The sequence below is a fragment of the Triturus cristatus genome, chromosome 8 (genome assembly GCF_964204655.1).
Source record: "Triturus cristatus chromosome 8, aTriCri1.1, whole genome shotgun sequence".
NCBI lineage: Eukaryota > Metazoa > Chordata > Amphibia > Caudata > Salamandridae > Triturus > Triturus cristatus.
In genome coordinates this window covers 890,753,369-890,778,989 of record NC_140591.1, presented here as the reverse complement: position 1 = coordinate 890,778,989, position 25,621 = coordinate 890,753,369, and the positions used below count along the sequence as shown (strand labels likewise).

The following is a 25,621-nucleotide window of genomic DNA, read 5'->3' as shown; positions in this document are numbered from 1 at the left end:
TCCCAGGCCAAATGGTATGTTATGGGATTTGTAAGCGCATGGCTGCCCCATCAACAGGGCGCTCCGTGCTGGTCTCAGAAAAGCTAACTGCAGACGATGATCAGACCGAAAGATACCCCACGGCGCGCTTAGCTGGAAAACAAATGTCTTCAGGGATTTCCTGAAGAACCAGTGGTTTTGAATACTCCTAGGAGGTAAAGGAACGTATCGTTTACCTGTCTGTGTAGTTTTGCAGCTTGAAGACTTTCTGGATTCACTATGCTGTGCATTATTCCGCCATCTAGTGGTTGGGTCCGGAATTGTAGTATTTCTTCTTTTTTTTTTCGTGGCCCAGGTGGGCGTCGACATACCACCATTTGGTGTCCTTCGTGACGTCGACGCGCTTCCCCTGGAAGCGCCCACCTTTGGTCGCCATCTTCGGATTCTTTTTTTTTTCTTTTTTTTTTCCCCATTTAATCCTTGTAAAGTTTTTCACCTTTTACCCCCCTTTATCCTCCTGTCTCATCTTTCTGGCGGAGGAGGGTGGGTTCGCTAGTGAATCCAGAAAGTCTTCAAGCTGCAAAACTACACCGACAGGTAAGAAACTATACGTTTTGCAGCATGAATCTTTCTGGCTTTACTATGCTGTGCATCGACTTTGTAGCGATTTGTCCTCATAGTGGTGGTTGGGTGGAAGAGGAGCATTGGTTACTGAAAATGTGTTGCAAGACCTTCTTACCCACTTGCGCTTCTTTGTTCATTTGGATATCCACACAGTAGTGTTTCGTGAACTTGTGCACTGAAGACCATGTAGCCGCTTGGCAAATGTCTTGAATTGGTGTGTTGGCTAGAAACACAATTGTTGCTCCTTTCTTCCTTGTTGAGTGACCATGAACTGCTCCTTGTAATGGCTGAGCTGCCTGTTTGTGGCAGAGCAGAATGGTTTGTGCAATCCATCGTGCAATGGTATTTTTGCTAACAGGTCGTCCCAAAAAACTGCTGGCGAAGGATACAAAAAATTGCTTTGTTTTTCTGCACTCTTTTGTCCTTTCCATATGATGCATCACTGCCCTCCTGGCGTCCAGTGTGTGTAAGGCCCTTTCTGTGCTCGTGGACGGTTTTTGGACAAAACTTGGTATTTGAACTGTCTGGTTGATGTGGAACTTAGACACCACCTTTGGCATGAAATGCGGGTCCGTTCTAATGACAATCCTATCATTGTGTATGTGCAGGTAGGGTTCTTGGAGTGTTAGCGCTTGCCATTCACTTACTCTTCGCAGTGATGTGATAGCCACTAGGAAGGCTGTCTTTAGTGTGAGCATATGCAGTGTAGGTTTGTGAATAGGCTCAAATGGTACTTTCATCAGTTGTGTTAGCACAACATTGAGGTTCCATGCTGGTGCTGGCATTCTGCCTGGAGGTGCGATCCTTTTTGCACCTTCTAGGAATCTTTTTACCACCTGTGATGTGAAGAAACTTTTCACTGTTTCTCCTCTTGTGTAAGCCACAATTGCCGCTAAGTGGACCCTTAGGGATGTGTAGCCTAGTTTATTCTGTAGTCGATGTGTCAGGTATCTTAGTACTGTTGATTCCTTAGTAATTTTTGTTTGCAGATTTTCTCTAATGCACCATTCGGTGAATCTCTTCCACTTTGCTATGTAGCACTTTCTTGTGGTCGGTCTTCTTGCCTCTCTGAGTACCGCCATCGTACTTGCCAAATTTGAGGTGTGCGAACTCTAGGTCCTCAGGAGCCATGCAGCTAGGATGAGGCCTTCTGGTTCTGGGTGTAGTACTCTTCCGTTTTGCATCGTTAGCAGGTCCTTCCTGGCGGGGAACCTGTGTGCGTGCGTTTGTGAGAGCTCCATGATTTGTGAGAACCATGTTTGTCTGGCCCATTGGGGTGCTATCAGGATGAGCGTCATGCTGCTGAACCTCCACTTGTTCAGCACTCTGTGTAGTAGCTGTATTGGTGGAAAAGCGTAGGCAAATGTCCCTGACCAGCTTATCCATAGCGCATTCCCCAGGGACTGTTTGCACGGTACTCTGGATGCGAAGTTTTGGCATTTTGGTGCGTTGCAAAGAGGTCTATTTGTGGAGTCCCCCATTTGTGGAATACCTTCTGGATTTCCTGTTGGATGATCTCCCATTTGTGGGATGCTGACGTCTGTCAGCTGAGCCAGTCTGCTTCTACACTGTCCTTCCCTGGTAGATGTATTGCTAACAGGTCTATTTTTCTGGGGATTGCCCATCTCCATATTTCCTGCGCTAGCCGGGAGAGTGTCACTGACTGTGTCCTTCCTTGCTTGTTGATGTAGAACATGGTAGTTGTATTGTCTGTTTGTATCAGTACTCTGTTCCCGTACAGCAGTTTCTGAAAGGCCTTTAAGGCTAGGAACACTGTCTTGAGTTCTAGGTAGTTGATGTGCTTTATTGCATCTTGACTTCCCCACAATCCTTTTACTTTGAGGTTGTTTGTGTGCGCTCCCCACCCCTTCTGGGAGGCGTCTGTTGAAATGGTTACAGTTGGAGTTGGTTGTGTGAATGGATTACCCTGTGCTAAGTTCTTCTGGTTCCACCATGCTATTTATTGCTGTACTGTCTGTGTTACAACCACTAGATCCTTCCAACTCCCGGTTGCTTGTGACCATTGCTGCTGTATCCATTCTTGGAATGGGCTCTTGTGTAGGCGAATATTCGGTACCAAATGTATGCATGATGCCATCATCCCCATCAGTTTGCTCACAGTCCTCACTGTCAGAGCTTGCCCCCTGTGTTAAAGACGCATCTCGTTGCATATAGCCCGAGTCCTCTGTGCACATGGAATCACCGTGCTCTGTATGGTGTTGATGTCTGCTCCTAAGAACATCTTCAGTTGTTCTGGTTCTATTGACGTCTTCTCCCAATGGATCGAAAACCCCAGTTGGGCAAGCGTCTGTATCACTATCTCTATGTGCTACCTGCACCTGTGGTATGAGCTTGCTTTTACCAGCCAGTCGTCGAGGTATGGGTATACATGTATCCCCTTCCTTCGTTAGTGTGCTGCTACTGCCGCCAGACATTTTGTGAAGACTCTCGGTGTTGATTTTAGTCCAAAAGCTAGCACTGTGAACTGGTAGTGATTTGTGCCTATTGTAAACCTGAGGAGGTGTTTGTGTTTGCTGTTGATGGGGATGTGCAAGTAGGCGTCCTTTAAGTCTATAGTTGCCATGTAGTCTCCTTTTTGTAGTTGAGGTATGACCTCTTGGAGCGAGGTCATCTTGAACTTTTGAGTCTTTATGAACCCGTTTAGAAATCGGAGGTCTAGAATTGGACGTAATGTTCCGTCTACCTTTGGTATGAGGAAGTAGGTTGAGTAAACCCCTTTGTTCCATTGTTTTTGCGGCACAATTTCTATGGCTCTTTTCTTTAGCAGTTCTCTTGCTTCCTCCCTCAAGTGTGTCAGCTCTTCTGTTGTGTGCACCCTGACCCTTGGCCTTCTGTTTTGCGGTGTCCTTTCCAGGTCTATACAGTACCCATATTGTATGAGGTTCAATATCCATTTGTCTAATGTTATTTTCCTCCACTCCTGGAGGAAGAGTCTTAATCTGCCTCCTACAGGCGATGTGTGTTGGAGGAGCTGTTGAAGATTTTGTTTTTTGCTTGTTTTTGTCTTGGCTCTTTCTGCACTTCCTGAGGTCTCATCCAGGAGTGCGTTGTTTTTGCTGGTGAGTCACTTTTCTGTGGGAGGCAGACGTCCCCTCTGGCCGTTACCCCTTCCTCGGCCACGCCCTCGAAAGGGTTGTCCTCTGGGCTGGTACTGCCATTTCTGCTGCTGCTGTCCCTGGTTACTCCCTTGATAACTTTGCTGGGTGGTTTGGTGTGTTGCCCCAGGCTGATGATTTCCTCTGCCTGTTGGTCTCCTGGAAGGTGTTCCTCTTCTCATACCTCAGAACTGCAGCGCCCCCATAGACCTAGCTGTTTCGTTATCTTTTTTCAGCTGGTTCAATTTTTCATCAACTGGTGTTCCTAACAGTTGTTCCCCGTTGAAGGGTGTGTTGAGGAGGTTGTTTTGGACCTCATTCTTGAAACCTGAAATTCTTAACCAGGCATGCCTCTTTTCTGTGATCCCCAGCATCATCTGCCTGCTAGGTGTGTCTGCTGCGTCTAGGGCTGACTTTAAACATGTATTAGCCATGTTCTTCCCCTCTTCTACCAGATGGCTTGCTCTTCTCTGGTATTGTTCTGGTATGTGCTTGAGAAGTTCTCCCACTCCTTCCCAGTGCTGGTATGCGTGCCTGTTGATGAGTGCATTGGAGTTGGCGATGCGCCATTGTATAGCTGCACTCCTTTCCATCTTCCTACCTATCATGTCCATCCTCTTGCTTTCTTTGTCTGGTGGAGGGCCCGAGTTTAAGGGTATATTTGCTCTTTTCCGAGCCGTGGATGTAATGATGGAGTCGGCTGGTGCTGACCCTCTGATGTACATGGGGTCCTTCGAAGAATGTTTATATTTTTTCCCTGCTCGTGGAGTCACAGCTCTACACATGGCAGGCTCTTTGAATGCCTCCTTCCCCTGGTCCAGAACACTTGGGAGCATGGGCAGGAACTGGCTTTTTGTCTGGGAAGGCAACAAGGTCTCCAAAAGGAAGCAAAACTGGGGTTTCTCTTCCTGCACTCCATATGTGTCAGCAGCCCTTTTGATGACTTGATTGTAGATCCCTATGTCGTCCGGCGGCGAAGGCCTCGACTGATATGAATCTACGCCCTCTTCTGGTGATTCGGCGTCGAGGTCTTCCCACGGCAAGTCTTGAGCCTCCGAAGAAGAAGAAGAAGTCGACTCTTGGTAAGTCATCTTCTTCCCCTTCGCCTGTCCCATAGTACAGGTTATCTTCCTGTTCCTCTCCAGGTTCAGGTGTGTTCGGCGCTTGGAAGTTCTCAACGCCCCATTCTGTTTCAGGCGTAGTCTTCGACGGTATGCTGTAGAATTTTAGCTTTTCGTCGAACTCTTTCTTGCGTTGCAAGATGTTAGGAGTCTATAACATTTGCGAGAAACGGCATAAGAGAAATACGATGGAAAAGAAGGTGGCGAGTTTTAAAGTCAGAGATCGGAATCACCCCTGTGATATGGGAAATTTGCAAGGACATACAGATATCAGGGGAGGCACATCATCTTGAAGAGTACACTGTGTCCCACGGGATTGGGTGGGAGGCTGTTCCAGCAGTGTAGGTCTCTACCAAAGGTCCAGGCCAGGTTTCGAAAGTAAAGGGTCCAGGCCAGGTTTCGAAAGTCAAGGGTCCAGGCCAGGATTCGAAAGTCAAGGGTCCAGGCCAGGATTCGAAAGTCAAGGGTCCAGGCCAGGATTCGAAAGTCAAGGGTCCAGGCCAGGATTCGAAAGTCAAGGGTCCAGGCCAGGATTCGAAAGTCAAGGGTCCAGGCCAGGTTTCGAAAGTCAAGGGTCCAGGCCAGGTTTCGAAAGTCAAGGGTCCAGGCCAGGTTTCGAAAGTCAAGGGTCCAGGCCAGGTTTCGAAAGTCAAGGGTCCAGGCCAGGTTTCGAAAGTCAAGGGTCCAGGCCAGGTTTCGAAAGTCAAGGGTCCAGGCCAGGTTTCGAAAGTCAAGGGTCCAGGCCAGGTTTCGAAAGTCAAGGGTCCAGGCCAGGTTTCGAAAGTCAAGGGTCCAGGCCAGGTTTCGAAAGTCAAGGGTCCAGGCCAGGTTTCGAAAGTCAAGGGTCCAGGCCAGGTCTGGGAGGTGAGATATGTGAATCCCCAAGTATTTATATGCGTTCCGCTGTAGGGGGATGTCTGGCCACCAGCAATGTCCCTAAGCAGCACCTCTTACTTCTACCAGGACTGATTTACACGTGTTAATGCTGAGGCCGGAAGCCTCACCATAGAGACGGAGAATCTCCAGGCTGTGTGAGCCAGAGGCTGGAGGGTTCCAAGGAAAAAGAGAACATCTGAATATGGTGCCACACGGTCCTCCGGTTCACTCCCCCACCTCCAGCCCTGTGCCCGTAAGTCACTGCGTAGGAGGCACATTAGTGGCTCAATAGCTAGGGCAAATAGTAACGGGAAGAGGGTGCAGCCCTGGCCAGGGCCTCTGTAGATTTGAAAAAGGGGAGGACAAGATGCCATTCATTTGGACCTCAGCCATGGAGTCATTGTGGATACTATTCCAATACCCCAGTGATTATTTGGAGAGCACTCCCTATTCTGTTATTATTGTATATTGAGAGGTCTGTAATTCGTGGGGATTTTTCTGAGGTGTAGCGATACATAGTAAAATCATAAAACTAGCCCTTGTGCAATCACAAACGTCTACTACTGCTCTGTTTGGTTTGTGGGTCAGCTGGGCTATTAAGAAATCCAGCAATTTTCTTCAGGGTAACACTTATCAGGTCTGACCAAAACCTCTGAAAGAGATCTTTATTAAAAAAGGGTTGGACACAGTTTCTGCACGCATTAGAAAATGGGCAGTGGATTACTGGAACATACTTTTACAATGGAGTACATACCCGGTAAAGTAAATTGTGTGTCAGACTGTTTGTCCACACATGTATAATACAATTCTATGTTCAGGGAGGAAAGCATAAATGAGGATGTGTGGTTGGAACAAAGAATGTTATACTTAAACATTTGGAAATTGAAATTTTACAGGATTACATATTGTCTAAATGGGAGAAAAAAAAAAGGTTTTGAGTGATGGGTGACCGAATCAGAAATAGCTTTAAGAAGAATTACGACTGTACTTAGAAGCTAGGGTTGGACTATCTTGTACTGATCACCTAATGTTCCAATGAAATTGAGGAGAAAGATGTTGGATGTTACTAATAAAGGTCATTTTGGCATTTATAAAGCTAAGGAATGTATTCCTACTGACCTTTGGTGGCCTGGTTTTGATCTAGAGGTGGACATATTTGTTAAAATTTGCAGAGAATGGCTTGTCAGTGACATGTTGAAAACTAGTGTTCCTCCTATGGTCTGCAGCAACCTTCAGAGTGGTTGTTGGGAAGATGTTTGTTGATTATGTGGGACCTTTGAGGGGAAAATAGTTTACCATTTTGAATTGTTGCAGTAGACCTGTTCTCAGGATGGCACTTACCTTCGGTAACAATGTATCTGTAAGACACATTAGTTAGTTAGATTCCTCACCTTAGAATATCCCCAGGCATCAGGCTGGATCCGGAAAGATTTTTGTGGCAATACCCCTTGCGCGTCGCTAGGCGTCGTCTGCGGCTCCGCGTCCGTCGTCGGTGTCGTGCGCCGGAATGACGTCGGAGTACTTAGACGCCGCCCTCGCGCGCTGACGTCAGGTCTTATACATAGCTTGCAAGAGACTGACACTGGTGCCAAAAAATCTAGGGCCCTGAAAGGGAGAACCTTAACCCTAGATGTCGGTTCGCAGAACGGGGAGGCTGGGTGGGTCGGTGAGGAATCTAACTAACTAATGTTTCTTACAGATACATCGTTACCGAAGGCAAGTAACTTGTTCATCTGAATGAAACACGTTAGTTAGATTCCTCACCTTAGAATAGATACCCCAGCAATACCAACCCCGGAGGTGGGCCAGCGAACCAAGATCACACCAGAAAGTCCTGGAGGACAGAACGGCCAAAGTGGCCATCTCTCCGGACTTGGCTGTCCAGGCAATAGTGCTTGGCGAACGTGTGCAGTGAAGCCCACGTCGCCGCCTGACAGATGTCCTGCAAGGGGACTCCCCGTCCCAGGGCAGATGTCGCCGCTGTGGCCCGGGTGGAATGGGCTCGCAGCCCAACAGGAGGGACCTTTTTCGCCAAAGAATAGCAGAGTTTAATACACAACACGACCCATCGCGAGATGGTCCGCTTGTGCACTGCTTTACCCTTCTTCGCACCTACATATCCAATAAAAAGTTGGTCGTCCACCCGGAACTGGTTTGTGCGGGCCAAATAAAATGATAGCGCACGTTTTGGGTCCAGACGGTGGAGCCTCTCTTCATCTTTTGAAGGATGCGGAGGCGGAAAGAAGGTTGTAGGAAGGTGGATATCTGACTATGGTTACCCCCAACTTTTTGCCTAGTGTCTAGCTGGTTTCTCGACTTAGTTGGCCTGAGATCCTGCCATTCAGGGTCTCAGGCTGTCTGCTCTCTCTTTAAAATGGACTCCATGTACCCTAGGTACATACCCAATTGGTAAGGATCACCTTATTGGACCCTGTACAGTGTACCCTAGGTACCCAGGGCATAGGTGTACCCTAGGCCTACCAGGGGCTGCAGCATGTATTATGCCACCCCTGGCCTGGCCTTATAATCAGACACAACTGGCTGATCACTCAGCTGGGGCAGGGTCGTGTAATCACCCCTTGCTTAGATATAGTATGCCTATATCTACCCTTATATATAGACACATGTGTACCTATCAGTCACTCCTATGGCAGGCCTTAACAATCCTGGAGGCAGAGTGCTTGGTAACATGTGAGATGGTGCTCTAGCATGAGCTGAGCCTGTCTGCAGCTTTCGGAACCATGTCCTTATAGCTGTTCTATGATATAGCCTACCATATACTCTTCAAGTACCTTATAATCTTGAACGGTTATGGTAACTATGGTTTGGCTTTATCAAAACATGTCGTGTAAGGTGTCTAACACTTTGGAATAATACCCCCATACCATTTCTGGTGATGAGGATATTATTCCTCCCTTCTAGAGGGAGAGACATGTTAAAATCCTACTTTGCTGTTTAACTCTGACCAAAGCCTCAGCATCACAAAATGGATGCTGCTGCCACAGACACGAGTCTGACCTCCTGCAGCTGGGAGCCCTCCCAGCCAGGGAGGCCTGGACAATAGGTTTCCTGCTTGGGGAGGTGCTAGCACCTCCCCAGACAGACTGTAGTGTATTGGGGCAGGGAGGGGTGAAAGGAATGAGACATGCCTGGGGCACACAAGGTGTTCCATGCATAGTCCAGTTCAAACCGGTGCTGGGGCACTCCAGCCCCAGTTCTGGCGCGAAACTGGACAAAGGGAAGGGGGTGTAACCACCCCCCTCCCTGGTCCCACCCATAGGAGGGACCTAGCAGGTAACCCAGCCCCCCAGATTAGTATAAGAGTGGGAGCTGAGTCCCTAGGACTTGGGATTATCCTGAACCTGCATCTTCAACAGAAACTCTGGACCTTCGACATTCTACTACGGAAGAAGACTGAAGAATCTCCCTTGTGGCCAAGGAGTGACCACCCTGGGCAACCAGGCACCATCCAGCGACCGCTGCTTGCTTTGCGACTGATCCTACGAGGGACGACTGCAGAGACTGACCAGCGCCGTGACTTCCAGACACCTCTGAACCAGATCCACATCTACAGCAAAGCTGAGACCCGTGGAGGCAACGAGGGATGTGGGACCAGCGACTTGGGAAAAGTGGCTAGTAACTGACTAGCGCGACTTCTGAGGCTTCCTCGAGGCTGTGCTTGGGGAATTGAGAAGCCCCAATCCCGAGCACCATCTGCAAAGAAGATCAGCTCCCCACACTTCACGTGTTCTGCGTGGGGCCCTTCTGCACCTGAGTTGCTCGACGTGTTGTCCGGTTGCTGGCCCGTTGGCTAGTGACCTCTGTGACGATGAACCTTCAAATTTGCCTTGCTGGTCCGGCTCCTCCAGACTGGCACCCGCTCCCCTGTAAAAGGGAAGCACCCCAAACCTTCCTGGTCTGCGACAGAAGCAAGTCCTCCATCCTGCGTGGGTTGTGCTTGCCAAGGCTTGTTGGGTCCTAACTCGACATCGACGCCGCCGACAGCAAGAGCCTTCGTGGGACAGCTCGCCTCCTGGTTCTGGTCGTCCTCGACGCCTCCTGGTACCCGTGGCTGCTGCGACAAGCTTCACCTCTTCACCTGCATCTTCACGACATCGCCTGGTTCCTTCCTGGTTCCTTCCCGGCTCCTGGCTGGTGATCTAGACTCTGTCCCCTCTGCTTGCAGGTATCCTCCTTTCCGATTCCATCCTTGGAATCCACCGGACACTCTTCACTGACTGCCTGTCAGCAACTTTCTTCAGGCATCCATAGGAGTCGACGACGAAACCCGACACAAGTTCACACCTATGCACCCGCAGCCCGTGGGCTAGGTAACTTGAGTACTCCGGTGCTCACAAGGGTATTGACTATCCTAGGGTCTAGTTTCCAAGTCTCAACTTCCTAGCTATTCCAGAAGTATCCTAAAACTGTTAAATTCTAAAAACTACTATTTCTATCGACTTTTACGCATTACGCGTGAGTGTTTCCACTCTGCACCTGAATCCCGTGGGCCTCCCACTGCCTAGCAACTGATAGGATAGTGTAGCCCCAGCGATTCCATAGGCCTAGGCCTATCCTGTGTTCGTGACAGTGGTTCTTATACCACTTACTTAGTATATGGTTTGCGTGGCCCCTAGGGCCTAAGTGTATTACTTACCTGTGAGACTTATGTATGCTTAAATAAGACTGTGTTGTACTTACCTGGAATCTCAAAGAGTGCTGAGGGTGTTTTGACTAGAATAAATACATTCTATTTTTATAATATATCTGTTGTGGTGTCCTTTCATTTGGTATTCAAGGGGTTGCAAATGGTATAACAGCTGGCTTCACATGCCATACAGAGTTTAGCCTAAGACTGCTCTTGTCCATGCTACCACTAGGATAGCTGGTCTATAAGGTTGACTTTACAACCAATCACCATAAGGGTTGTTTGGACTGATACAAGGTGTACACTAGAACTAGTGACATCATATATCAGGCCAACTTCTCACAAAGGTGGGAAGCGTGACAGATTGCCAGATGTGAAAGGGAGTCACGACTTTAGGAAGGAAAGAAGGACGGGTCCGGAGGACAACCTTATCCGGATGAACCGAAAGGAAGGGAGACTTAGCTGACAGAGCCTGGAGCTCACTCACCCGCCTAGCGGAGGTGATAGCCACCAGGAAGGCAGTTTTCAGAGTCAGTAGACGAAGTGGACAGTTGTGAAGGGGCTCAAAGGGAGCGCACATCAGAAAAGTAAGAACAACGTTCAAGTCCCCCTGAGGCATTACAAATGGAACAGGATGGAACATATGAGTAATGCCCTTGAGAAAACGGGAGACAACAGGGGACTTGAAAAGAGAAGGCTGATCAGGAAGCCTTAAGAAGGCAGAGATTGCAGCAAGATAACCCTTCAAGGTGCCCAGAGCAGAGCCCTGCTGCGCCAAAGAAAGAAGAAAGAGGAGAACCTCAGAAAGAGGGGCAGAAAGGGGATCCACAGGCTTTGCTGTGCACCATGCCACAAATTTGTTCCACCGGCAGGCGTATACCGTCTTTGTGGAGGGACGCCTGGCTGCCAGAATGATATCACAGACTTCAGGAGGCAAGTCAAATGGCATCAACTGTCGCCGCTCAATCTCCACGCATGGAGGTGGAGGCTGGACAGGTTCGGGTGGAGGACTTTCCCCTGCTGCTGCGACAGAAGGTCCTCCTGAAGAGGCAGTCGTATCGGGGGATCGATGGACATACTGAGTAGCTCGGGATACCAGTACCTTCGTGCCCAATCCGGAGCCACCAAGATGACTTGGGCCCGGTCGCGCCTGATCTTCTTCAGCACTCTGGGCAGAAGTGGTATAGGCGGAAAGGCGTACAACAGACCGCAACTCCACTCGCGACGAAGAACAAGTTACTTACCTTCGGTAACGATGTATCTGTAAGAAACATTAGTTAGTTAGATTCCTCACCTTAGAATATCCCCAGGCGTCAGACTGGATCCGGAAGATTTTTCGTCAGCAATACCCCTTGCGCGTCGCTAGGCGTCGTCTGCGGCTCCGCGTCCGTCGTCGGCGTCGTGCGCCGGAATGACGTCGGAGTACTTAGACGCCGCCCTCGCGCGCTGACGTCAGTTCTTGTACATAGCTTTCCGCGCCAGGAACGCAGAGCCATGCAAAGACCGACACTGGTGCCAAAAAGAAAATCTAGGGGCCTGAAAAGGATAACCTTAACCCTAGATGTCAGTTCGCAGAACGGGGAGGATGGGTGGGTCGGTGAGGAATCTAACTAACTAATGTTTCTTACAGATACATCGTTACCGAAGGTAAGTAACTTGTTCATCTGAAAGAAACACGTTAGTTAGATTCCTCACCTTAGAATAGATACCCAAGCAATACCATCCCCGGTGGTGGGTCTGCGAACCAAGATCACACCAGAAAGTCCTGGAGGACAGAACGGCCAAAGAAGCCATCCCTCCGGACTTGGCTGTCAAGGCAATAAGGTCTGGCAAACGTGTGTAGCGAAGCCCACGTCGCCGCCTGACAGATGTCCTGCAAAGGGACACCCCGTCCCAAAGCAGTAGTAGCCGCTGTGGCCCGAGTAGAATGGGCGCGCAGCCCAACAGGAGGGTCCTTTTTTGCCAAGGAGTAACAAATTTTGATGCACAAAACGACCCACCGAGAGATGGTCCGTTTGTGCACAGCTTTCCCCTTCTTAGCGCCCACGTATCCAACGAAAAGTTGGTCGTCCACCCGGAACTGCTTTGTGCGGTCCAGATAAAAGGAGAGCGCACGTTTTGGGTCCAGACGGTGGAGCCTCTCTTCCTCTTTGGAAGGATGCGGAAAGAAGGTGGGCAAGGTGACAGACTGCCCAAGATGAAATGGAGTCACCACTTTCGGATGAAAGGAGGGACCAGGCCGAAGGACAACCTTGTCCGGATGAACAGAGAGAAAAGGAGGCTTTGATAATAAAGCCTGGAGCTCACTCACCCGTCTAGCTGAGGTGATGGCTACCAGAAAAGCAGTCTTAAGAGTCAGAAGACGCAGAGGACAATTGTGAAGAGGCTCAAGGGGAGCGCACATTAGAAATGTGAGAACAAGATTCAAGTCCCACTGAGGCAATACAAAAGGGACAGGAGGGAACGTGTGAGTAATGCCTTTTAGAAAGCGTGTAACTACAGGGGACTTGAAAAGAGAAGGCTGATCAGGAAGCCGCAAGAAGGCAGAAATGGCAGCAAGATAACCTTTCAAGGTGCCCAGGGAAGAGCCCTGCCGGGCCAAAGAAAGAAGAAAGAGGAGAACCTCAGAAAGAGGGGCGGAAAGGGGATCCACAGCCTTTGCTGTGCACCATGCCACAAATTTGTTCCACCGGCAGGCGTATACCGTCTTTGTGGAGGGACGCCTGGCTGCCAGAATGATATCACAGACTTCAGGAGGCAAGTCAAATGGCATCAACTGCCGCCGCTCAATCTCCACGCATGGAGGTGGAGGCTGGACAGGTTCGGGTGTAGGACCGTCCCCTGCTGCTGCGACAGAAGATCCTCCCGAAGGGGCAGACGTATCGGAGGATCGGTCAACATACTGAGTAGCTCGGGATACCAGTACCTTCGTGCCCAATCCGCAGCCACCAAGATGACTTGGGCCCGGTCGTGCCTGATCTTCTTCAGCACTCTGGGCAGAAGTGGTAAAGGCGGAAAGGCGTACAACAAACTGCAACTCCACTCGTGAAAAGCGTCGCCGAGCGAGTGCCGCCTTGGAAATTCCAACGCGCAGAACTGCTGACATTGCGCGTTCTCTTCGGTGGCGAATAGATCTAACCAAGGCTCTCCCCACTGCTGAAAGAGACCTTGCGCCACTTCGGAGTTCAGACGCCATTCGTGATCCATCATGCACCGGCGGCTGAGTTCGTCTGCTCTGGTGTTCAGAGAGCCCGCCAGATGTTGAACCACTAGGGTGACGCCCTGGTGTTCCAGCCACGTCCAGAGGCGCAGAGCCTCCTGACAAAGGGTCCACGACCCCACCCCGCCCTGTTTGTTGCAATACCACATGGCGGTGATGTTGTCTGTGAACACCTGCACGACACTTCCCCTGACAGAGGGAAGGAAGGCTTTCAGTGCAAGTCGGATCGCTCTCAACTCCAACAGGTTGATGTGGAGACGAGACTCCGCCGGAGACCAGAGGCCTCTGATCTCCGCCTCTCCCATATGGCCACCCCATCCCAGGAGGAACGCATCCGTCACTACGACATGCTCCGGTTGGGGAAGGGAGAGGCTCTTGCCCTTGACCGAATCGCGGTCCGTGAGCCACCACTGCAGCTGGGTCGCAGTGCCCTCCGAGATCAGGACATGGTCGGACAGGTTGCCTCGATGCTGGGCCCACTGAAACTTCAGGTCCCACTGCAGAGCCCGCATCCGCCACCTGGCGTGAGGTACCAACAGGATGCAGGAGGCCATCAGCCCCAGAAGCCGCAGCACCAACCTGACCGAAACCCAGGACAAAGGCCGAAAGATGGAAATCAGGGCCTGAATGTCCCGGACCCGCTGTTCAGGCGGATAGACCCGGAACTGCGCCGAATCGAGAACCGCTCCAATGAAAAGGAGCTTCTGGGAGGGACTCAGGTGAGACTTCGGCACATTGATGGAAAACCCCAGCGAATGCAGGAGGTCGGCCGTAGTCTGGAGGTGGGAGACGACTTGCTGGGGCGAGCCCGCCTTCAACAGCCAGTCGTCGAGATAGGGGAAGACTGGAACCCCTGATCTGCGCAGATGAGCTGCGACCACCGCCATCACTTTCGTGAACACCCGAGGGGCACTGGTGAGGCCGAAGGGGAGCACGGTGAACTGAAAGTGCTCCTGACCCACCGTGAACCGCAGGTAACGCCGGTGGGCCGGCAGGACGGGGATGTGGAAATAAGCGTCCTGCAAGTCCAACGCTACCATCCAGTCTCCAGGGTCTAGGGCAGCCAGAACCTGAGCAAAAGTGAGCATCTTGAACCGGTCCTTCCGGAGGAAGGCATTGACGCTCCTGAGGTCCAAGATCGGGCATAGGCCCCCTTTGCCCTTCTTGGGAACCAGAAAGTAGTGGGAATAACAACCACGACCTACTTCTGGACCAGGAACACGCTCGACGGCCTCTTTGGCCAAGAGGGCCGAAACTTCCTCTCGTAGAAGATGCAAATGATCCCCCGACATACGGTGGTTCAGCGGTGGCATGGCTGGAGGGGTCGTCTCGAAGGGGAGGGAGTAGCCCCTTCGGACGATTTGCAGCACCCACCTGTCCGACGTGATGGAGCGCCAGTGGTGCAGGTGATGGCGAACTCTGCCGCCCACTGGCGTTGAATGGGCCTGAAAACTCGGACTAGGAGGGCTTTGAGGCGGATGCTGCCGGGGTGGATGTGGACTGACCGGCACGTTACCTCCAGTACCGCCTCGGCGGAATCCACGTCCGCGACCGCGTGCAGGTTGGTTCTGCGGCCGGTGGCTGGGCAGACGTGAGGAGGCGCCCCTTGGCCACGAAAGGGACGAAAGGCGGAAGTTTGCGGCCACGGGGCCGAAAGACCCAAGGACTTGGCCGTGGCCTGGGAGTCCTTGAACCGAGCCAGCGCACTGTCCGCCTTCTCACCAAAAAGGAGAGTGCCATCAAAGGGCATGTCCATGAGGGAACTCTGGACATCCCCCGAAAATGACGTGGACCTCAGCCAGGCGTGACGCCGAAGCGCCACCGTGGTGGAAATCGCCCGACCCAGCGAGTCCGTGGTGTCAAGTCCACACCATATGGCATGCCGTGCTGCATCTCAACCGTCAGCAAGTGCTTGAGTGAGTCGTGTCCGGGCCTCCACTGGGCACAAGGGCAGCACGTCCTCCACCGTATCCCACAGAGAGTGGGAATAACGGTCCAAAAGGCAAGCGGTATTTAAAGACCGCAGCCCCAAACTCAGGGACGAGAACAGCTTCTTGCCAAACTGTTCCAACCTCTTGGATTCCCGATCTGGAGGAGTGGACGGGAAGGAGGATTGGGAGGTTGAGGCCTGGATAACCAGACTCTCGGGATGGGGTGTTGGGAGAGGAAACTGGTGTCGCCCGGAGCAGGGCGGTGGCGCCGGGCAACGTTCCGGTCTACAGGAGGGACTGTGGAGGGCTTGGACAAAGTGCCCTGCAGAAGGTCAATGAGGGCCTCATTAAACTGCAGCAGAGGCTCAGTGGAGCTTGCTGTCGGTTGAAGGACCTCAGTGAGGACGTTAGTCCTCATGGCCACAGCAGGCAACTCGAGCCCTAGGGCTTCGGCCGCCTTGCGCAGCACCACTGTGAAGGCTGCACCCTCCTCCGAGGCCAGGTGTATCCAGACCGCTGGCATCCCCCAATTCCTCTGCCCTGTCCTGAGAAAGTTGGGCCTGAGCGGCCATTGGGTCATCAGACCCCTCCCAGTCGCCCTAGTCATCCTATTCCCGATAAACGGGAGGAACGATTGGAGCCGGGCAGTAGATGAAGCGTTCACCAATCGGCGCCGGGCAGCGCCGTGCCGGCGTCGGACCCGGACCGGGGCTAAACTGGGGAACGACGTCGTACGGGGATGGCGTCGGAGGTGGAACCGGCGCCGGCGGAGGAGGAGTCGTGAGGTCGACCGGCGCCGACCGAGTTCCAGGCCTGGATCCCTCGGGGACCTGCGGCGTTGGGGCCGGAGCCGTCGACGGGGCCGGAGCCGCCGGCAGACGAGGTGCCCAGTCGAACCTGCAGGGCCCGAAGGCGCGCCTACAGGCGTCGACGGCAGAGCCAGGCCCCTCATGGCCGAAAGGAAGGCACCGACATCCGCCGGAGTCGCGTGAGTCCCAGGGACCGGCGGGTATGGGGACGGACGCGGCTCCGACGGGACGAGGGGAGTCCGAAGAGCCATGTCGTCACTTGGACTTCTTGGAGTGCTTCGACTTACCCAAAGACCCCGACGAGCGATGACGATGGCTGCAGCTCCGCGATCGGTCCTTGGACCTCCTCCTGGACCGGGACCGAGAGCGGCGCGGAGCCGAGTGCCGAAGCTCGAGAAGCTTACGGGACCGCTCCCGCCTAGCCTTCGATGTCAAGGCCTGGCAATCGAGGCACGACTCCGCCTCATGGTCGGCCCCCAGGCAATAAAGTCACCGGCGATGGTGATCTGTCACCGACATCAAGCGATGACAGGCGTCACAGGCTTTAAAACCAGGCATCCTACCGGCACCAGAGTCGAGTCGATAGACCAAAAAGAGTAAAAAAAAAGTTAGTCAAAAAATGACTAGGAGTAAGCTCTTCCCGAATCGGCGCTTACTGGCACAGAAAAAAGAAGAACTGACATCAGCGAGCAAGGGCGGCGTCTAAGTACTCCGACAACGTCATTCCGGCGCACGATGCCGCCGACGACGGACGGGGAGCAGCAGACGATGCCTAGCGACGCGCAAGGGGTATTGCTACAAAAATCTTTCCGGATCCAGCCTGACCCCTGGGATATTCTAAGGTGAGGAATCTAACTAACGTGTTTCTTTCAGATGCTGTTTTAGGTTAAAGATATTACTTCTAGTAAATGTATAACATTTCTTGAGGAACTTTTCTGCCATGAGGATTTTCCCAAAACAGTGTTAACTGATAATGGGCTTCAATTTTGTTCCAAAGAGATAGAGTTTGAGAGTTGTGGAATTATCTATAAAAAATTTCTTGGTATCGCCCTGAAACCAAAGGCATGGTAGAATGTCTGAATCATGGACTGAAAGAGGGTATACAACTGGTCAACAAGAATCATTTAAATTAAGAAAAGAATTAAAAGAGACTAGTTGCTTCCAGATTGTCACCAAATACAGTAACCAACAAAACACCTTTTCAACTCTTTAGGGGTACAAGGACACACAAGTTGGTTCTGGGTTGGATGCACTGGATACAAGTTTGGATTGAAGTATCAATGGATAATTGTTGGAGGTTCAGAAAGAATGAGTCTGTGGCTTAGAAAAACCTTGAGGTGATTTAAAATAAAAAATAAAAAAAACATTCAATTTCAGGTTGACAATTTAGTCAAAATGTATACACTTGTTGGTACCTGTGAAAACTCAAAGTTTACTGAAGCTAGATAAATTGTTAAACTGTTTTACAAGGTCATTAAGCCCAAGGACAGTAAAATTAGGAGTTTGAAAAGAGTTGCATTAAATGGGAAGATTAATGATGCAGCACAAAATGAGCAGAGGGATTTGTCTTTCAATAAGAATCTAAATTCTACTGGTAAAAGTTAGAAATGTAACTTTTGTGGTAATAAAGGGGTTGTTAAAAAAAAAAAAAACAATATTTGTCTGATAATGAATATTTAATCTGCGTCCTTTATTGTAGTTATTTTAAACATTTAGAATTAATGCTGTTAGACCTAAACAAGTATATTTTTTAGTTATCTTTTGTTAGAGGGAAGATGTGTGGTAAGTCCTGACTTTCTTCACAGCACAGTTCTGTCCTGTTATTTCAAGTAGCTATGTGAGGTCATTTTTGGAATATGGGGTTTCTCTTGGCTGAGGATTGCAAAAAAGAAAGTGAGAGAGAGTTGCTGGATGTCTTGTGTGCTCCTTCTGTGGCTGCTCCACACTTCACAGCATGGATGTTATTTCTAAAGCGCATACCTAGCTAAAGGGCAGTGGAGCACTGTACATGGTCAAAAGCAAGTTTAAAGTTTGCAAGTAATAGGAAAGGAAGCTTGGGTTGTGGACGGCAATGCATTTTGATGTAGTGTTCTTTAAAGAGGTCAGACTTCAACTCTTTCCTAAACTGGAGCAGCACTGAGGCGTTCCTGATGTATACAGGGATGTTGTTACAAATCCTGGATGCATTGAAGGAAAAGGCCTGCTGTCTTGTTTATTCGTTTCTACACTTCTTAGTTTGCAGGCTGATGGCATCCTGGCTGTGAGTGCGCTGAGAACTAACAAAGATGGTGAGCTTGTGTGCAAGATAAACAGGGTTGCTGGTTGTGATGGCTTTGTAAATGATGTAGTTCGATTTAAAGAGGGGGTGGGCTGGCAAGGGGAGAAAATGTATTAATCACACATCACTGTGATGGTAACGTGATCACATTTCTTCAGGCCCTGGTTGAGATGTGCTGCAACATGTGGCATGCCCCTAAGGGCTGCCTGTGTGGAGTTGGGAGGTCAAAGTAGGGCATTACTATCACCCAGTTTCAAGAGTACAATGGTTTTAACAGCAAGTCTTATGTCATTTTATTGAAGAAATAGTGACTGATTTTTTTTTTATTATTTTTTTTTATTTTTTTTAAAGAGACCGGTACCAGCTTGCCATCCTTTTTGGCAGATTGCGCACTGAAGGGGAGGTATCCAGGGTGAATCTGTGCGATTTGGCATTTGTTGAGAGTTGGGGTTCGAAACCAACAAAGTTCAAATCATCAAGTCAGGTTCGTACTATATCTTGTTTCTTGCTTTTGGAACAATATTTGGGTTTTGTCTTGCTTGGATTTAACTTCAGGTAGGGGTTGGAACATCCAGATATGGATGATGTACAATAAGTGTTTGAGGCGTTGGATGTCTAAATCACAGGAGACTTTCAAGCAGAGTTATACATCAACATACTTTTGAATATTGCTATCTGCGAGTAAAGCACCAAGCAGTTCTACGTAAAGGTTGAAGATGATAGGAGACAGTATGGAACCCTGGGGGACTCCGCACAATAGATATTTTTGGATGGAATCTGGAGGTGTCCATGTGAACAAACTGGTGTTGGCTGGAAAAGTAGGAGGAGAACCAATGAAGGATATTTGGCCATTAAATCACATTTGCAAGTCAAGGGTGCACATGAGGATGAGATGGTCGACTGTGTGAAAGGCAGCTTTGAAGTTCACCAATATCAGGAGGAAGTAGTCCTCTTCATCAACGGTCAAGAAGACATAGTACACAATGGGTTAGTTGGTCATCATGCTGCAGCGTGGCCTGATGACAGACTGGAAGTCGTGCAGGTGATGGTTAGCAGTGATGTGATCTTGGAGATTTTCAATAATATTGGTAATGAATGGTATGTGAGTGACGAGACTGTAGTTGGCAAGGTCATCAGAGTCTAGTGTGTTTTTCTTTAAGAGTCAGGGGATATGGCTAGTCTTGAGAGCTTCTGGGACAATGCAATAATTGAGGGAGGAACCGACAATGTTATGCAGAGGGCGCGAGAGCATCCCCAGAGAAAGCTTTGATTAAGGACGATGGTAAGACATCTTCATAAGTGTCAGCTTTAAAGGACTTGAATGTGTCAAAATAATTTAGTGGAAATAGGGCTATGAAGGCTGGCCATTGCAAATGTTACAGGAAGTGCTGCATGTGTGAGCTAAAGAAGGGTAGGAATGATCGATGTGCGGTCAGACCTGCATTTTTTCACTGAAAAAATTGGTTGATGGCATTGCACTTTTCTGTGGAGTGAGGAATAGGTGGGTCTGGTGGGGATTCATGCACTGCTCAATTGTCCTGAACAGTGTTCTCCTTTTGCTAGTGTCTTCATTGATGGAGATTGTGTAGTACTTGGCTTTGGCTAATGTGATGAGCTGTATGCGTGTTATGTGGTGTGCCTTCAGTGTCAAGAGGTCATTAGAAGTTCTATTTTTCTCCAATGTTCTGGTCTGTCTGCGAATAGATCGCTTAATTGTCAGCAAGATCTATAGAATATCAGGGTGATGAAGGCTTTGGCTTGTACTGGTGTGTTGTAATTGGCACAATCCTTTCCAAAATATTGTTTAAGTTGGTCAGAAGCATGTTGGCATCGGATGTGAAGCTGATGGGGAGAGAGAAATTCCAGCATTAGGTTGTCTATGGAGAATATCTTCGAAGTATCTGAAGGCTTAGACGTCTCTTTTGTTGACCTTGGTTCATTGATAGTAAGCAGAACTGGGAGATATGGATGGTAGAGCCGTCAGTCCAGTATGAGGGTCTGGTGGTCTGCACTGAATTGTAAGTGATGTTGAGAAGGTAAGATTGAAGATGTGGCCTTTAGAGTTTGTTGGGTCTGTGACATGGTTTTTCATGTTGCGGTACCCTGCAACACAACACTGCTTGTTGGTTCATCCACAGTTAAAATCACTACACTTTCTACTTTAATTGACCTCCACAGTCGAAATGGATACTGTTTCTGTATTTTCCTATGGGTAGAAATGTATATGGGCCCATTAACTATATAGTGGTTACCTCCCCAAACTTATCACTGTCATTTAAGTCACAGCAATATGAGTAGAGATCATCTGTCTGGCCCATATATTACACTGCAGGGATACACCACCAAGTTCATATGACCTCAATTCAGCTTTGGTTCCGCATCCAACTTTTGCTTCACCAGCTTCTAATCTGATCCCACTTGAAGTGCGTCACCTGTAGTTATGGAATGGCAGCCACTGTACACTCAAGAAAGATTAGTCTCATGAACGGTCTGTGGCTGCCCTACTTTTGAAAAACAATTAATTCTCTCAACAACTAAAACCAGTTAACTGAACCACATGTGATCATGTTAATAATATAGAGACCAGTAAGATTTTCCCTGAAATTTATAGACATGTTTGCAGTTGTTTCAATATGGTTCTCCCTAGAGCAATGATGAAGCTCTTCCCTGCTTTTAAACTTTAACTGATAAAGGATCCTATGCAGAAGCGGTTATACTCCTCATAACACAGATAGAATCAGCTACAGCTTGCTTAACTTATTAAGGGTACAACTGCACAAGTATGGAAAAAGGAAAGCATGATTGTTTGCTATTTCACAGTTTAAAAGCCTAAGTATTATTGCAAAATTGTATTATGTGCAAAATTGTATTATGTGCTGGGGCTCTCACTTTTTAAGAAAGTTTAGGCAACTGGTGCCACAAGTCAGACTATCACAATTCTTATTTCCGTTATATTTCTAGTATTATCTTGGACACTTCTTTACGATCATTGTACCTGACAAATGACATAAGATACAGTGTCTCCAGCTTTCATCTTTCGTCCTCCTTGAGAGTTAATCCAGAGCGCAACATGTACATGTGGGAGGCTTTTTTTGTCAGGATAATCCTGAGGATCCTTGGTTAATGCCTGTTAAAGGAAAGAAGACGACTCTGCTGAGTTTGAACAGTCCACATTTCTACATATACCCACAATACATTTCAAATGTATGAGGCAAATGAGCCAAAAGGAAAATATTATCAAGATGAGTAGGGTCTATATGTTACTATTGCACCTTCAGTAAAACAAACAAAAAAAGTGCCATGTAGCATAAACCACAATCACAAGTGACAACCATATAAAGTCAACATAGTATTTAATATCTTAGCAATGACCAGCAGGGTTGAACGAGTTACTTACCTTTGGTAACTATGTATCTGATAGAGACATAGTCTAGCCGCAGATTCCTTAACTTAGAATATCCCCAGGCGTCAGACTGGATCCGGAAAATCTTTTGCAGCAGCACCTCTGCACGCCAAGGGGCAGCGCCGTCCGGCTCCGCCCTGACGTCATCCACAGACATGTCAGCAGAGCCATATATGCCCCTTCCGGTGTGCTGACATTAGTTTTCGGAGAAACTTTTCCGTGTCAGAACACGGAGCCATCACCAAAAAACTGTGAGAATATGGGAACAGTGTGCAAAAATGATGAAAAAATAGGAAGAAATTGACCGGTGAGAGAGCAGTGCCCTGAAAAGCCACCCCGCAAGAACGAAGGCCAATCAACGTGAAAGGGAGACAAGGAAAGTGGAAAAACAGCCTGGCCGAGGACAGAAAGTCCGCATCCAGAAAGTAAAACAGTGAAGGAGAACAAGTCCGGAACACCAGATTAAGCAGAGGTCACCATAAGGCGTCACCAGAAAGACGTCGCAACCCCAATAAAGGACCCATAAATGTACAGAGCCAAGACATCTGAAGTAAAAGGCTGCAGGGGTGGCAAAGACCACAAGGCAATGGAGAAGGGAAGAGCGGGAAGGTGGGAAAAAGCATGAAAGCACAAGTTATAACGTTACACAAGTAGTATGTGTAAGAGACATTAGTTAGTGATAGATTCCTTACCTTAGAACATCCCCAGGCGTCAGACTGGATCCGGAACGTTTTGCTTAGCAGTACCCCTGCACGTCAGTAGGTAGCGCCGTGCGGCTCCGCGTACGTCACAGGCATCGTAAGCGCCGAGATGACGCCACGGAGAGTACTTGGGCACCACCCATGCACGCTGACGTCAGTTCTGTACACTACTTTCCGCACCAGGAACACAGAGCCATGCAAGGTACTGACCATTGGTGCCATGAAACTAGCGCCCTGAAAGGGAGGACCTTAACCCTAGAAATCAGTTCGCAGAACGGGGAGGATGGATGGGGCGGTAAGGAATCTATCACTAACTAATGTCTTTTACAGATGTATCGTTACACAAGTAGTAACTTGTGCATCTGAAAGAGACACGTTAGTGATAGATTCCTTACCTTAGAATAGATACCCCAGCAATTCCAACCCCGGTGGTGGGTCTGCGAACAAGATTACACCAGAAAGTCACGGAGCACGGAACGGCCAAAGAAGCCGTCCCTCCAGACTTGACTGTCAAGGCAGTAGTGCTTGGTAAACGCGTGCAGCGAGGCCCACATAGCTGCCTGACAAATGTCCTGCAAGGGGACGCCACGTCCCAAGGCAGTAGTGGCAGCAGATGCCCTGGTAGAATTGGCATGCAGCCCCACAGGAGGCTCCTTCTTAGCCAAGGAGTAACATGCTTTAGTGCACAGAACGACCCACCGAGATGGTCAGTTTGTGGACCGCCCGACCTCTTTTGGCACCCACGTAGCCAACAAAAAGCTGGTCATCGACCCTTAACTGCTGCATACACTTTAGATCGAAGGCAAGCGCACGTTTTGGGTCCAGAAGATGGAGCCTCTCTTCCTCCCTGGAAGGATGCGGAAGCGGAAAGAAGGTAGGCAAAGTGATGGTCTGCCGGATGTGGAAGGGCGTGACCACCTTTGGCAAAAAAGAAGGACGGGTCCTTAACACCACCTTGTCCGGATGAACAGAAAGGAAAGGAGGTTTGGAAGAAAGAGCCTGGAGCTCATTCCCTCTCCTGGCAGAGGTGATAGCGACCAGGAAAGCCGTCTAAAGAGGAAGACGACGCAAAGGACAGTTATGAAGGGGCTCGAAAGGAGCACACATCAGATAGGTCAAAACAAGATTTAAGTCCCATTGAGGCACGATGAATGGCACGGGAGGAAACATGTGCATAATGCCTTTAAGAAAACGGTTAACAACTGGGGACTTAAAAAGAGAAGGCTGATCTGGAACGCTCAAAAAGGCGGAGATAGCCGAAAGATAACCTTTGATAGTGCCCAGGGCAGAGCCCTGCAGGGCCAAGGAAAGAAGGAACAAAATAACTTCAGAAAGGGGACCCACAGCCTTTGCTGTGCACCATGCCACAAACTTATTCCACCTGCAGGTGTATACCGTTTTAGTGGAGGGACACCTGGCTGCCAGAATGACATCACAGACTTCAGGAGGAAGATAGAAAGCCGTCAACTGTCGCCACTCAATCTCCATGCATGGAGGTGGAGGCTGGACAGGTTCGGGTGGACCGTCCCCTGCCGCTGCGACAGAAGATCCTCCCGAAGAGGCAGACGGATCAGGGGAACGATCGCAATTCTGAGAAGCTCGGGATACCAGTATCTTCGTGCCCAATCTGGAGCCACAAGGATGACTTGGGCCCGGTCACGCCAAATCTTCTTCAGCACTCTCGGCAGAAGTGGTATAGGCGGAAAGGCATACAACAGACTGCAACTCCACTCGCGACGAAAAGCGTAGCCGAGCGAGTGCCGCCTTGGAAATTCCAACGCGCAGAACTGATGACATTGCATGGTCTCGTCGGTGGCGAATAGATCTAACCAAGGCTCTCCCCACTGCTGAAAGAGACCTTGCACCACGTCCGAGTGCAGACGCCATTCGTGATCCATCAAGCACCGGAGACTGAGTTCGTCCGCACTGGCGTTCAGAGAACCTGCCAGGTGTTGAGCCACCAAGGTAATGCGTTGATGTTCCAGCCACGTCCAGAGGCACAGAGCCTCCTGACATAGGGTCCAGGACCCCACCCCACCCTGTTTGTTGCAATACCACATGGCGGTGATGTTGTCCGTGAACACCTGTACCACACTTCCCCCGGAGCGAGGGAAGGAATGCCTTCAGTGCAAGCCGGATCATCCAAAACTCCACAAGATTGATATGAGCCGGGACTCCGCCGGAGACCAGAGTCCTCTGATCTCCGCCTCTCCCAAGTGGCCTCCCAATCCTAGAAGGGACGCATCAGTCACTACTGTGTGCTCCAGTTGGGGAAGGCAGAGGGATCTGCCACTTACCCAATCGAGATTCGTGAGCCACCACTGCAACTGCTGTGCAGTGCCCTACGAGATCTGGACATGATCGGACAGGTCGCCCTGATGTTGCGCCCACTGGAACTTCAGGTACCACTGCAGAGCCCGCATATGCCACCTGGCATGTGTCACCAGCAGGATGCAGGAGGCCATCAGACCCAGAAGCCAGAGGGTCATCTTGACTGAAACTCGATGTGAGAAGTTGGCCTGATATATGATGTCACTAATTCTAGTGTACACCCTGTATCAGTCCAAACAACCCTTATGGTGATTGGTTGTAAAGTCAACCTTATAGACCAGCTATCCTAGTGGTAGCATGGACAAGAGCAGTCTTAGGCATGTGAAGCCAGCTGCTATACCATATATATTCCCTTGAATACCAAATGAAAGGACACCACAACAGATATATATAAAAATAGAATGTATTTATTCTAGTCAAACCCTCAGCACTCTTTATGAGATTCGAGGTAAGTACACACAGTCTTATTTAAGCATACATTAAGTCACAGAGGTAAGTAATACAGTTAGGCCCTAGGTGCCACGCAAACCATACACTAAAGTAAGTGGTATAAGGACCACTGTCACGAACACAGGATAGGCCTA

At 49.5% G+C, this 25,621-nt stretch overlaps 1 protein-coding gene across 1 annotated transcript in view; it reads right to left on the bottom strand.

The window, feature by feature from the left end:
* The window catches only part of POLA1 (DNA polymerase alpha 1, catalytic subunit), a 2,011,520-nt gene that overhangs the window by 926,112 nt on the left and 1,059,787 nt on the right, over positions 1 to 25,621 (bottom strand). Inside the window, exon 31 of the mRNA XM_085622423.1 lies at positions 21,598 to 21,729. Within this exon, the coding sequence (XP_085478549.1) occupies positions 21,598 to 21,729 (132 nt within the window). The remainder of the gene's footprint in view (positions 1 to 21,597; positions 21,730 to 25,621) is intronic.